This window comes from Fusarium poae, chromosome 2, assembly GCF_019609905.1.
Source record: "Fusarium poae strain DAOMC 252244 chromosome 2, whole genome shotgun sequence".
NCBI lineage: Eukaryota > Fungi > Ascomycota > Sordariomycetes > Hypocreales > Nectriaceae > Fusarium > Fusarium poae.
This window is the reverse complement of record NC_058400.1, coordinates 531620-546091: the sequence shown is the minus strand read 5'-3', so window position 1 is coordinate 546091 and position 14472 is coordinate 531620. Positions and strand designations below refer to the sequence as shown.

Genomic DNA, 14472 nt, shown 5'->3' with positions numbered 1-14472 from the left:
TATGCTGATGGGTGTATTTCAATTTTCAGATCTTACACCTGCTAGCTGCATAAGTTCACAAGTGAGGCTTAGTGATGATAACCTTCCAACGAAAGTGACCAGGTTCACTGTTACCAAGATTAGGTTATGATCTATTAACCACCGATACAAGTTGGGGTTAAGTGCCAGCTGTTCTGTGGAAAAGGTAATTATATACACTTTCTTCCAGGTTACAGTACTCTGTTTAAGGGAAGTGGTCGGGATTTAGAAAGTCCCGAGCTAGCGTTTTGATTTGACGCCTTGGTACTTAGCCTTGCAGTCTCGGGTGTTACTGTCTCCCTAGCTTTGATCCATATTTAGTTCTCGACTAATCATATCTCCCCGCGCATAAGGCTGGGCCCGAGATCATCGCCTCGGACACGATGGAAATGTCGGAAAGTCCGCGGCTAAACGCAATAATTACTTTAAATACCACAAAGGTCTCTCAATTTTCTCATTACACAACATCCTATCTTCTGTCAACATGAGCATGTCAACAATTGCACCAATCGCCATCATCGGCGGCGGCCCTTGTGGTCTAACCCTCGCCCGTCTACTCGAAACTGCATCCATCAACTATATCATTTTCGAGCGCGACTCTTCACCATCATCAGCTGTAAAAAGTCAAGGTGGTACTCTCGATATTCATCCGGCAACAGGTCAAGAAGCTCTTCGCCGCGCAGGTCTTTACAATCAATTCAAGTCTCTTGCTCGCTATGATGCCACAACAATGACCTTGATGGATTCCCGAGGAGCGTTCCGGTCTATTCTGGGAGATGATATCGACGTCGATGGAAGTGACAGGCCGGAGATCGATCGTCAGCAGTTGCGCCAGATTTTACTCGATTCCATTCCCGCTGAACGTATTCGTTGGGGCAAGATAACAGATGCTGTTGAGCGCAACGAAAACTCTAGTGGTAAAAGTGCCCACGAATATACTCTGAGATTCCGCGATGGATCAACCGAAACTGGATTTCGAGTGATTGTCGGAGCAGATGGTGCATGGAGCAAAGTCCGATCTCTAGTAAGTATTGAGGACTGTACTCGATAAGTAAATAGCTGTTGTACTAACCTTACTCACAGATCACTGACGCCAAGCCTGAATACTCTGGCAAGTCCTTTGTAGAAGGCCGAATATCTCTGGGCAACCCAGCATACCAGCTAGCGGAACAAATGGCCGGTAAAGGAACTGCAATGGCCATGAGTGCCAAATCCACTCTTGCAGTACAACAAATGTCTGATTCATCGTACCGAATGTACATGGGCTTACTAGGACCCGAATCTTTGACGCTTCCTGGTGGCGATGCCGACCCCGCCGACATGGAAACAGCACGAAACACAATGCTCGGCCATGGAGGCTTTTTTGAGAATTGGACAGAGGAATTGAGAACTTTGATCGGGGCCGCTGAAACACCATGGCGTCCTTGGCCACTTTATCGTCTCGACGAAACCCTCTTCTCTTCTGGACCCAACAGCCAACATCGCTGGACGCGAGCTCCTGGAGTTATTCTACTCGGCGATGCAGCACATCTATCCACTCCAAATGGCGAAGGCGTAAACCAAGCGATGTATGACTCTCTAGTACTATTTGATCAGATTGTTAAAGAAGTTGGCGCCGTCCAAGAAGGACCCTACAACCAAGAGGCCGACGCTGAGGCTTTGGAGAGAGCGATTGTTGCCTACGAGCAGGAGATGAAGCCTCGCGCTTATGAGCATATCCAGAGTAGTATCGACATGGAGACATTGATGTACAATGATGATGGAGCGCAGCAGATGATAGCAGCTTTTGCTGAGGAGCATGGTCCGAAGTAAACCGGTGCCCTGATGGTACCACGGATGATCTTCTCTTACTATAATGATATTCTGCGCATGGCAATTGGGATTGATTGACATGTAGAGTTAGATGGTAGATTCACAGTTAGAATTGCTTTAATCCTAAAAAGAATGTTTTTTTGTTTTCCTTGGAACCTCTTCGTTTACAGCTTTTGCAACTATTCAACCCGTTTGCAACTCTGTGTCACACTCCCAAGGCTCCGGAACACTGGCCTTGTCAAGACCCAGAACTTTGGTCTTTTTCCTCTAAACAACCCCACACTTAACCACGTCTTGATTGTAATGTGCGAGTGGCTCTTGTAGGTTTTCGGGATTGGTCTCCGCCAAACTCGGGGTTTCTCCAGAGCCATCAACGATATTGAACAGCTTCCAGCCCTAACCACTTTCTTCAGCACCACCTTCTCCTTGGAATGTAGACAAGTTCCCAATTACACTTTCGTAGAGCATCTATTGCGAATAGTTCCCAACAAACAGAATAAGCACAATAGTATATAGTCCACATTTCATCATCATCGGCCCTTTCGACTTTACCGAAAAACAAAATGCAAAACCTTTGTCGAATGGCATGTACTACCCGCAAGGGACATTTTTCATGCTTAATGCAGTAGTACCGTTTTCATCCTCTGTAGAGCTATCATTCCAGAAGTGGGGAGAGATATTCCAGCTAGCTCAAGGAAGGTAGGCGCAAAGTCCATGACGGTGGAGAACGACCGGTCCAAGGTCTCTGGTTGGAATGTATCTGCTGGGACTTTACCATCGTTTGAGTATGCCTTTTTGCGATGGGAAGCATTTGAACAACCTTGAGGGGCTGGTGAATGTCTGGGTCCACAGGGGACCAAGCCTGACCACATTGTCGGGTAAAGAACGGACTTGGTAAGTTATACGTACCAGATGAAGGAGTTCCGATGACTGATATCTTGGTGAGAGTTATCCTAGTATTAGTGAATTGCTTGCTTTGGTGATTTTATCTCCCATCACGGCTGTAGGACAAGTGATGGGTAACACAAATCTCAATTCGAGATATGTGTAGCTTACGAATAGCCTCCATGCTGCAATACTAAGCTGATGATCGATATCTAATCTGAGTGGGTATGTATGCTTTTTGAGATGTTCTCGATTTCTTGTATATTGAGTGAAAACTAGGTACATAGCAAATATATCTCACGTTCCTTGTTATCCTTATATCCCTCTTATCAGTATTTATTTATACATGGGAAATACGCTCGAGACTTATTTCTAATGCATGATAAGCATATGCAAAACGATAATTATATATGCACCCGATTATATAAAGGCTTCAATGGCCCCGTAGATAACAAGGACTCGCATGACTATGTACAAATAATAGCGGGACTTATGCCTCGAAAACCTTCAAATAATATTCAAATAATAGTATAAATAATAGGAAATGATAATCAAAGTAAAAAAAATGTTAATCTATTAACAATTTGAAATAAAGTATACACTGTTAAAAATGAGGTTCAAGAACAATATTCACTATAATTGGACAAAAAAGATTTTCTGCACAAACTAAGGTTTATTGCCGTTGATCATCGGGAACGCTTTGACTTCAATTGAGTTCAGCCTTTCTGACGCCACTGTCTTTGCCAGCCGGCCGGGACAATGCCGCCAATGGATAGTTAAGGCTGGTAGGCCGAGACCCGGGGAAATGAGCCTCGGCCCTGATAAGTCAAGTCTCTCGTAGTATTTCCTCAAGTAGACAATGGCTGAGACAATGGTTTCTTTTTTCTGCTCTAGTCAGTCAAACAGAACTTGCTCTGGAACATCATCCCTACATACCAAGATCGATAGCTACACGAAAGAGGAATAAGTGCCAAGAGTATTCACGATTGTTGGCTGCAATGTTTTGAGGGACAACTGACTCGCGGGGTTTCGCATTGAGTTGTGTGGCGGCGAATCGTGAAATGTTACCCTATACTGTTAGTTATCAATCATCCTGCGACTTTTGTGTCTCGTGGTTGAAGGAAACCTGTCAGACCATGGTTAGCTCTAGGGATTATATCTCACCATTCCTCCATAGTCCTGTCTATGGCTTCGTCTTTCTAGTTACATCAACCGCCTGCTTACGAGAAGGCGGCAATATCGGCCGTCCCAGCAGTAAGAACTAGATCGATGGTCCGGCGTCGGGTCATGAGGCTAACGAAATAGCTTGCGCTAAAAACCGACCATCTCCAATCTAAATCCTACGGCTGCCACCCCCGACCCCTAGCCTGACTAGAACACAATGTTAATCACAAGTCCCACTTGCTAAAGATCGGGGACAAGGTATGCGATCCCGTAGCCAAAGAATGGGGATCCTAAAAAGCAATCAGGGACATGATTGAGACGGCTGGACATGTAAAATGCATTCATCTAATGGTGAGACAGTAAGCTTAAGATGTGGATCATCCTGAAAAGAGGGCTGTCTTGATGACTACTAATTGCATCAAAAAGCAAATCGTAGGAGAAACTAGAGCTCGGGATTAGTTGATCCGTCATCTTAAATCCAAGCCACTTTCTAAAGGCGGCTAAGACGCTTTTGCGACGGCCAACGATTAGCGTACACATTCAAAGTTAAAGCGAGTGGATTAAAAAGGGGAACGTGTTTAGTAGATCTGAGTTTTCTATTAAAAGTACATGTCATTCCCACTTCTACCCCATGACTTGAATACACCTATCGCTGTACTTGAATGTACCCTATCGCTGTCTCTCCATGGCACTCGACGCCAAGGCAATGTCAGTAGACCCTACTGGCATTGGGCGGTCACTTCTCATCGTTACAATCATTTTCTTGATCATAACTACGATTATCATTGCCTCGAGATGTTGGGTTCGTCTACGATACAGGACGTTTGGCGTTGACGATGGTCTCATGCTTGTCGGATGGGTAAGCAACATATTACTGATTTATTCACAGTATTTCACTAACATACCTGGATATTAGATGCTATACGTCGGCGTTAGCTGCATCGTGGCACGTAGCACCTATGCTGGTCTCGGCACTAAAGATACCGAACTGAATGCTTATCTCCAAAGCGATGGCCGAAAGGTATGTCACGTACACCACCTCAGCAAGACAGACAAAGACCGATTGACTCATCTCTTTTAGTTTCTTTGGTTCTTCCAAGTCACTTACTGCATCTCATTGCTATTCCTCAAAAGCTCCATCTGCGTTACTCTTCTTCGCATTGCTGTTGTCCGAACCCACCGTATCATCATTTGGGGCACTCTCGCATTTGCGTTGCTTTCTATTACTACTGTTATTATTGGACTTTTTGTTATTTGTCGTCCAATAGCGACCGCGTGGGGTCATGCGGACGGGACATGTGCTCCGTTAATTGTCACTGCAAGTCTTGGATATCTTGTGTCAACTGGTGCGGTTGTTACTGATTTCATCTGCGCTATCTTGCCTATATTTATGCTATACAAGGCGAACATGAAGATGGCGACCAAGGTATCACTTGCGATTATCCTTTCTCTGGCTGCCTTGTAAGTTCAATCTCAATCTGAATGACGGATTGAACCTTGTACTAATTCTCATACCAGGGCTTCACTCTGCACAATCATTCGACTTCCCTATGTAAAGTACTATATTATCCTGCCTGATTATCTTTGTCAGTATTGTTTCGACTATCAAGACGCTACCTCTCTAACTAAACACAGATAACGTTGCACATATTGTCATCTGGTCTATCCTCGAGTCGGGCATCGGCATCGTAGCCGGTTCACTGCCCTCATTGCGTCAATTGGTCAACCGCCGCTTCCAATTCGACAGCAATTCAGATAGCTCTCCCGCCCAGTCCGCACCTTACTCAGGGCCCTACCGAGCGACTATTACTTCTAAATCAGTAGGGCAAAGCAGGTCCCACAGAGGCGCTAGTACATCAGGTATTGGCGAAGGAGAAGGTCACTGGGAGGAGCTCGACGATACCTCTTCCAGGAAGAACATCTACGTCAAGACGGATGTAGAGATGCAGACATTTGATCGACCAATTACATCTGGGGGACCACATAGGTCTAGCGAAGGCCTTGTTCGGTGATGATAAAGAACGATAGAAAAGTCGGAACTGTGTAATACTAAATCATAACCACAAATTACCTTCTTTGTTCCCACATTGAGTTTCAGATAGATCCCTTGCACTCTCAAATGCACATCATACACGGCCCGCTGAGATAGCAATCGCTATTGTTTAGAAAATTCTAGTTAGCTATTGAGAAAAATTTAGTTTTGATATATTGTGTACTTGATCGGTATAGATCCCTCAGTGTTAAATTTACGCGTAAATCTTGAGAAGACTCAAGCTTCGACGAAGAGGAAAAAAAAACAAATAAAAGTAAAGTATAGAAAATAATTTACCTTGCAATGCACCAATCACAGTCTCAGCACTCAAGTACAAGAGATCTAACTCGGTCAAACTCTACTATAACTACGGAGTATAACGTCCAACAAGACTTCCCCAAGACCCTTTAAAGTCAGGCTCAGTCATAACCTTGTCGCCATTCCCTAAACGCAGAGCAACCTTGGAAGCCTTGGCACACCAGCCGAAACTCTGCAAATTCTCCGGGGTCTTTTCAATCCAGTGAATGGTTTCTATCAAGGGTTAGTAAACAATGTCCCGACTGAAAGTTCGTGAAACGTACCTTGACAGTTCATTTCATCTTCACATCTCTGGTATCCAGGACCGTTAAAGAATGCCCACGAGGCTGATCCATAATAGTAGATGTTGGATCCGCCATTGACATAATTCGACAAACCCATGCGACAAGAACCGTCGGTAGTACCACACCAGGAATAGTCGGGATCTCCCCAGCCTCCCTTGTCGGGGTTCCATGGGCTTGGCATCAACTTCTCTGCTTTGGCGCCTTGCTCGTAGTTTGTTTCTGTCTGAAGCATACTGACAACCACGTTGGATGCATTGCGCAGGTTAAGCTGGTACAGCCACCAATGCTCGCTGCCCAAAGCGTGTAGCCACGTACCCTTTGTCGATTCAACAAGAGCTCCACCCTTACCAGCAATACTCGATCCACCGTCAAACTCCTCAGTGATGTGATCAGCCACCCAATTCCACACGTTCTCTACGTAGGCTGAAGAATCCTTTGTGAAATGCATGCCCAGATAGGCACCCTGGCAGGGGTTCGAAGCATCACGGCAGTTGTCAGTTAGGCTCTCAGCACCCCGTGTGCCGCCAACAGTAATGGCCGAGTTCCAAATGGCTACATCGCCGGGCTTGCTGCCAGCCGCATTAATCTCGAGAATGATGGCCCCGGGGAGCACATCGGCGACAGTAAATCTCATGTCCTGCACTTCGATTGTGCCCACGTCACCAGGACTGCCGATCTGTACCACTGGTTTAGGATCGTCGGCGTTCTTGAAAAAGTCACCAGCTGCTGAAATTGAGGCCCAGGCCTCGCCAATGATACGGGAACCGATAGGAATAGTAAGGGTTGACTCGATGCGATAGTCTCCGAATGGAAAGTAGGCAATCTTGTTGTTCTGGACTGCGTATTTCAGCGCAGCTGTCAGAGCCTCAACCTCGTTACCCTTGCCGTCGCCTTTAATGACTTGGCCTCCGTTTTGCTTAGGATCCTTGATGTTCATGAAATCACTAACTGGTCGGTCTCCATACGTAGGAGCCGAGACGGCAGGAATTCGACCACCAGGAGCAATAGCTGCAGGTCGGGGAGTGCTAGACGTTTCACCACCGTATACAGGATCACGCCCAACTGTGTTTCCGTATGTGAAGGTGTCGACGTGGCTAGCCTTTCCCAAGGCCACACCACTAGGTAATCTCACCACATCAGAGTCTGTATCCTTGGAAAGGTTCTCGATGAGTAGCGATGGATAGTTTGAAGAGTCGAACGTAATGCCAGAGTTAATAGACTTGGCGTCGATGATACCCACGAACGGTGCGCCCGAGTTATGCTTCACTGGAGTTCCGACAGTGTCGAATGTAGGGTTCAACACGGTAATAGTGTTGCCTCCATCAATTCGTAGTCCAACCGTATTACGGATAAAATTGACACTCTTGTAGAAAGCTTGTTGGTGCCCGTCATGCCAGATGCCGTTCTTTTGTAACGCTTTTGTCAGCTATACTTCAATGTTTGGGAAATGAAGCTTGATGCACGTACCATGCCGTTTTCAACGGTAATATCTGCAAGACCGAGGGTAGAGCCACGTCCAAGTCTGATGCCTGAGTGTCCAGAATCCTTCCCAGCTGCCGGCATCTTGATGTGGATGTTTTGCAATTGACAAACCTGAGCAACACCCCAATACAGGGCAGTGAAGTCACTAGCTAGAGTTGCGTTAGTCTTGAGAATGTCATACAGGCCTCAAAGTGTAATACTTACTGGCATCAATAGCAGTGGTATCGAGAATTATATTCTTCACGCCAACAGCAAACGAAATCTCACCGGATACACCAACGGATGGATCTGTTCCATTGACGAGAAAGTGGTCTTTAAAGCCAGCGGCAGGTTTGATGATGGGAGGCTTTAAGATGTTAGTATGATACAAACGCCAGGATGAACGGTATTGGTATTGGGGCAATAGCTTACGTCGACAGGATTCCCCATGAGGATGGTATCCGTTCGAAGCGTGATGGTACTGTCAACTTCGTACGTACCAGAAGGAAGATAGACAACCTGTCAAAAGTGAGCAATTTTTCATCATTATGTAGGCTATGTTATTTGTGCTCACCCGCGGTTCCGAGGCGAGCCACTGCTTGTGACGATTGCCTGAGTCGATAGCATCCTGTATGGCTTTGCCGTCACCAGCAACAACCGTCTTGAACACTTCGTAAGATTCACCGACATAAGGGGCTATGCCTCTGAAGTCGCCCGTATGATCCATGTCAGCGTACCAGCTACCAGATGCGCTAGCATTGTTATACTGTGGAGCTGCGGTTGCGGCTACAGCAGCAACTGAAAAGAGAGCCAATAGCTTCAACATATTGAACTGTTTGGTCTCAAACGTATTGCCAAGATGAGTGTGGCATTGAAACTAGCTAGAGAGTGATATATATGTATATCTATCCGAACAAGTTTTTCTCATCTCCCCGTCTGACTGTATTCTTGGGGAGTGGGTACTAGGAAATTACTAACCATGTCCATGCCCTAGTAGACAATCTAAAATGTTTCAGATCTTCATTGCATAACGAATTAGCTGCTGTTTACTACTGACCTTTGCTGCGGATCGAATCCTTCGCGTCCAAGCTTTTTTTTCAGTGAGATTAGACCGGAAAATAGTTGTTTCGATGAAATCCTTCTGTCCCAACTACCCCTGATGTTACCTTTTAGCATTACATAGTACCCTATAGCTATGACTTGATTGTCTATAGTTAGTTCATTCATCAGCAAATCAGATTGGTCTTTCTCTAGCCAGGAATCGAACACAACTCGCCGTTGTGATATGATAGTATTTATTATCAGATCTATTCTAACCTTGCAGAAATTTGCAATAGGCAACCATTAGAAAAAGCCGTGTAAATAAGTTCAAATTATTTGCTTTTTAGAAATGCACAGAATGGACTGACTCTTCCAAATCAACCGAAGCAGTGATGAATAGTGACATTTGGAGAACCAAGGTGGAGTTATTCGTACGAGTTACCAGATCTGGCAGCTGGCTTCGTAAGGCAGATTTAAGTATGGAGTAATGCTATTTGTATACGCACACATTGCTATTTGTATACGCAAGTCATGTGACTCTTATCTTATCTTTTCTCTATAAATCTTTAACTTTAAATAATTAATTTAAAAAAATACTTATAATTATAAGTTAAATATTAAAAAATACTAGATTTTTTATAGTTATTTATAAGTTTTTTTATACTATTAATCTTATATATATAATATAAGTAATTAATAAAATAACTTAAGATATTTTTTAAATAATAATACTTACCCTAGACTATATTTATATTATTTTTTAAAATAATTCTATTTAATTTAATATTTAATTTAAAAATAATATAAAAATCTTATATTATTATATTATTATAATATAATATAAATTAATATATTTATTTTACTTATTATTTTAATAAAATTTAAATTTTTAAATATTAATTAATAAAGTAAAAATTAAATAGTATTTTTTTATATTAAATAGTATTTTTAAAAACCTTAGTTTATTAAGAATTAACTATATAGCTTTAGAATTAAAAAAGATATTTAATTATAAAATTAAATAATATATATAATATTTAATATAATAATAATTATATAAGGTTTTTTATTATAAATACTATAAATAATATATTTTACTTTAATAGTATTATAAAATAATTTTCTTATTTTTAAATTATTTAAATTTAAATTATTTAAATAATTTTAAAATTATAATATAAAAATTAAAATATATATAGCTTATTAAGATAATTTAATAGAATAAAAAAATTTATAAATATCTATAAAAAATCTAGTATTTTATAATATTTTTTTTATAATTATCAGTATTTTATATAATTTATTATAAAAGGTTTAAAGATACTATACAATAGAGTCACATGACTTGCGTATACAAATAGCAATGTGTGCGTATACAAATAGCATTACTCTAAGTATGCAAGGATAGTAATCGATGAGCGTCCACAACTGTCGATTTTGACTTGACAGGGCGTCACCGAAAATGATATAGTAGTTGACCTCTAGATACTTCAAACAATACATGTATGCTTTAGTTTTGTTATGCATGTGGGCAAAAATGGAGATACCGTGACGGGACGTTGGTGGGAAAGAGATTATCGACGGATCGAAGGATCAACTTGTAACAACTGTCGCCCGCAGCCATTGGGTTGTTAGCTATCTGATTGGTCAACTATACCACACCATGCTTCCATTTCTTATGTTGAGATGAGTGAAGAATGTCTCGATTTGACTTAGATCGGTCTTCTAGTCTGGCTTCTCGATTTGCAGCTTGGCCCTTCAAAGCTTGGTCTTTGATCGCTTGGTGTTGCTCATCGCAAGGCGTATTCGAATGTTAATTTACACTTAGACTCTTAAGCTTTTGGTTCGATGACCCCAATGACCGTTTGCCCTATGAGGGAAGCAAAAAACAGCTCGCTCGATTTCCAGATTCTGCCATCGCTGTACCTGCGGAGATCATAGTTGAGATGGCTATAGATGAGGATACTTTGGGGAATGATATCCAACGCTTAGCCCATATGGTTCAGTTCGTTTCCAATCATATACCTGTTGGAGAGACTTGGTTGCCGATGCGAAAGCCTGTCCAAATCATGTTTTCTTCTCAACCCAACACTATTGTCTTCCATATACAGGGCTTTAAAGATCTATAAAAGAACGAAGACTGGAATATCTTTGCAAGTCCAACTCGTTCTGCCACAGGACCAGCGTCGGTCTCCTTCCACCGAATCATCAGCGCATAGAAACTATACCACTCTGCCTGCTGCCTTTCTTCAGAAACATAATACGTCCACGTATCAAGCTCCTCCATGCTGAAGTCTTTGGCCTCGGAGATTGCCACGAATTCGAAAATTCCGCCTACTTGATTGTACCAGCTTTTATCGAGGGTAATAGTTCCACACCAGTCACCAAAACTGTCGGTGATACCAAATTGGTGGAGACGCATTTTCTCGTTGTTGTTTGCGACTGGTCCCGTCTTTGTTTTGCGCGAAAGTGAGAAGTGGCCTGTGAAGGTTTGGAAAAGCAAACTGCCCTCGAGAGACGGGTGGAAGCGATAACACGTTGGTTCAGTCGCTTCGTCAGCAGTGACCTGCGATCTGAACCGACACCCTGCAGCACCTGCGAGCCTACCGTAAGGGTCATGTTGTCCGGTTATGTACCCATCCCATCGATTTAAATGAACTTCAGGGGAGGTATGGCTACCGCCATCCCAAGCAAGGCTCCATTTACTGGATCTGCCGATATACCAAACGATCCAGGTACGATTGGCAAACCAGTCCCGGAGGTTGAATAGTGTTCCCTCGAGGGATGACCTTGGCCAGTGAATGGGGAGGTGCCAACCACACCAAGACCAGCTGGGAAACTCTGTTCTTTTAGGTTTGTCGGATCTTGGGTTAAACGCAAAGCCCTCTCCTGATTCTCTCTCGGCCCACAGAATTACCCAGTCCAGATACCTAAGGGGCATGGAATATTTGAACGAAGTTCCAAGTCGTTCTTCTAAGGCTCCACTGATCCCTTCAAAGGCCATAACCTTGTCACCTAAGAAAGCCATGTTACGCCCGGAATAGATCTCCGCACACGAGGTATAACTACGCAGCGGGTTGCCTTGCAGGGCAGCAAGCGGAGACCCTACCAAATCCAAATTCCATGTGTCGTTATCCATGCAAGAATCGACGTCGTCACGCCATGTCGTGCATTTACACTGCCATATCATGCCATCAGGTGATGAAATAAGACATCGTCGAGATAGAAGACGCTCTTGCAAAGTCCAAGCTCGTGAGTCCCATGCTGTCGAACTAATGATTTTAGAAACTGGTGTTAATGTTGTCAAGGGAAGACCCTCATGAATCTCAACATCCTTAAACTGTTTCATGGGTGTATCTTGTATACCAGGGATACCATGGTTGCAATCGTCCCCGGCAGCAGCGCAGATTGTCAATGCGGCTTCTGCGTATATGCGATGCATTTGTCCAGCTTGTTCTTCCCAATCTTCACGGCAATCCTGTATGATACAAAGAGCGTCAACCCAGATGTACCCGATACCCAGTTCCCGTGCAAGGGTGCTGGCATCTCTGATAGTCTTTGGCAGATCGTCCTCCGCGATGCCCCGGCAATGCTGGTCAAAGTTCAACTTGGTTGTACGGAGGGGCAATGAGAGTCCCCAACAGTAACTCAAAGCAGCATAAGACAGATCGACTCTGGTTTCGCCCTCGTCAAATACACAAAGACACAGCGAATGTACATCCAGAAGTCGCTTGGGTACGAACCTAGGTTCATTACTGTTTTTCTCATCACCACACGTTGTGTGACAATCCAAACATGTGTAAAACCAAAGCTCAGCAAGGTCAAAATCGAATTCGGTCCCCGATCTTCTCCTGGCCTGATTCGAATTTTGATCAGAACCAGATGCCAGTATTGGAACGATGTAGAATTCCCGAAATTGATCTTTCTTGTTGAAGATTCGAAGCCTTCGCGTAGATGCTACAGATCCTGATGACCTTGAGTCAAGATGCCATTCCATGCTACATGAGATACGTTTTCCCCACTCGTCCAGACCGTCGTGGCCAAGACCGTAGTTGTTCTCCGAATGTGTAGTATTGTAGATGAGGCGGCATAGAGAACATGTTATGCGGTTGGCGTATATCTCATCAAGAAAGCAAAAGTCCAGTGACCCAAGTCCAACTGGGTCATATTTACTCACGACCGAAGTGTCCGATGCTTTTGGAGTCTCTGAGATAGTAAACTTGTCTTTGTTGAGTCTCAGGTTCCGACATCGATCACAACTGGCGTATATATCAAGAGTGTCAACACTTTCAACTTGTGACTCGCTACCACACGAGCCTTCGCTGGATTCTAGATTCGCAGTCAAATTCATCATTTATGTCAAAGAAAAAGAAGAATAAATTCGATCGTCAGCTTACCATCTCAGCGTGAACGAGTATACACGCATAACCCCGCCGTTGTCACGTGAAGGTTATTTTTAGAATAAATGAGATAATTGATAAGACAAGATAAGATAAAGAGGAAAAGGCATTTTAACCTATTGGTAACCAATCTCAATTCGAGGATTTCATAACACAATACCAGTGATCCTGTCTTTGTGTTAAAGGAAGAATAATTGGATTGCATAGCAGGTCTCACAGTTCTTTTATATTCGTGTTAGAATAAGGTTGCTCTAAGAGCCCTACTTTTCATGATGAGGCTGCATCTATCTATCATTCTATTTCGAGGAATAGCCACATCGATGACACAATACCAACACCACGACGAGTAATCGAGCCACTTATATATAAGGGATCTGTAAATATAAAAGGAAAAGAAGTGATAATATTAGAAGTTTTCGCAGTTTCAGAATTCATTTTAACATATTAGTTTTTTATAACTTGTTAAATGTCTGCGGATACTGAACTTACCCTGGACAATCTTGCAATCTGCAAGGTATACCAATTCCCAACATGCTTCTAAACAGAAGGGAGAAAAGGTAGGTGTGCATCCTCGGATATCGCGAATGCCAATCGATATCTGCATGAATGGTAATTCAGATCGGTCATGATGCAAACCTGGTAAATCATGCCCAGAGAACTGGCCCAGAGTGCCCAGGACGCACTTTTGTCTTGAGATAGCAGGAGGTCCCGGAGCAATAAGCGGGCCTCTTTCTCAAATAGGAATGTCACAAAAATCGACAGTGGGTCGTGTGATCGCTCCTATACGGATGTGCTTATAAGCTTGATTTAAAGTGGTAGATGATCGGCACACTAGCTTGGCATACTCTTGGCTTTTACTTACCGATGATATGTATGGAGTTTAACTGGTGGTCTAACTCACGCTTAACTAAAATTCACTATCTCTGTGCCTGGATCTTATTCCTTAGCGTTCAAGTGAAGTTGCAATTGTTCTGGGGAAACCGTGCCACGTTTACTAACTCTAACTAGTTACGATATACAATGTCATCTTGCATCTCAATGGTCAAAGGCGCCATTC

At 43.2% G+C, this 14472-nt stretch overlaps 4 protein-coding genes across 4 annotated transcripts; 2 read left to right on the top strand and 2 right to left on the bottom strand.

The window, feature by feature from the left end:
* Positions 1-502: 502 nt before the first annotated feature.
* FPOAC1_004105 (uncharacterized protein) lies at positions 503-1830 on the top strand (the record flags this gene model as incomplete). Its single annotated transcript, XM_044848660.1, has 2 exons — positions 503-1042; positions 1102-1830. 2 exons carry the CDS (start codon positions 503-505, stop codon positions 1828-1830), a joined length of 1269 nt encoding a protein of 422 aa, XP_044707370.1.
* Positions 1831-4564: 2734 nt separating this feature from the next.
* On the top strand, positions 4565-5891 carry FPOAC1_004104 (uncharacterized protein; the record flags this gene model as incomplete). Its single annotated transcript, XM_044848659.1, has 5 exons — positions 4565-4738; positions 4796-4900; positions 4961-5340; positions 5398-5465; positions 5515-5891. The coding sequence occupies 5 exons, from the start codon at positions 4565-4567 to the stop codon at positions 5889-5891; spliced, it is 1104 nt and encodes a 367-aa protein (XP_044707369.1).
* A 387-nt stretch (positions 5892-6278) lies between these two features.
* FPOAC1_004103 (uncharacterized protein) lies at positions 6279-8800 on the bottom strand (the record flags this gene model as incomplete). The annotated part of the gene is made up of 6 exons (XM_044848658.1): positions 6279-6442; positions 6493-7918; positions 7981-8144; positions 8200-8341; positions 8407-8493; positions 8549-8800. The coding sequence occupies 6 exons, from the start codon at positions 8798-8800 to the stop codon at positions 6279-6281; spliced, it is 2235 nt and encodes a 744-aa protein (XP_044707368.1).
* A 2295-nt stretch (positions 8801-11095) lies between these two features.
* FPOAC1_004102 (uncharacterized protein) lies at positions 11096-13369 on the bottom strand (the record flags this gene model as incomplete). The annotated part of the gene is made up of 1 exon (XM_044848657.1): positions 11096-13369. The coding sequence occupies one exon, from the start codon at positions 13367-13369 to the stop codon at positions 11096-11098; it is 2274 nt and encodes a 757-aa protein (XP_044707367.1).
* Positions 13370-14472: the final 1103 nt, after the last annotated feature.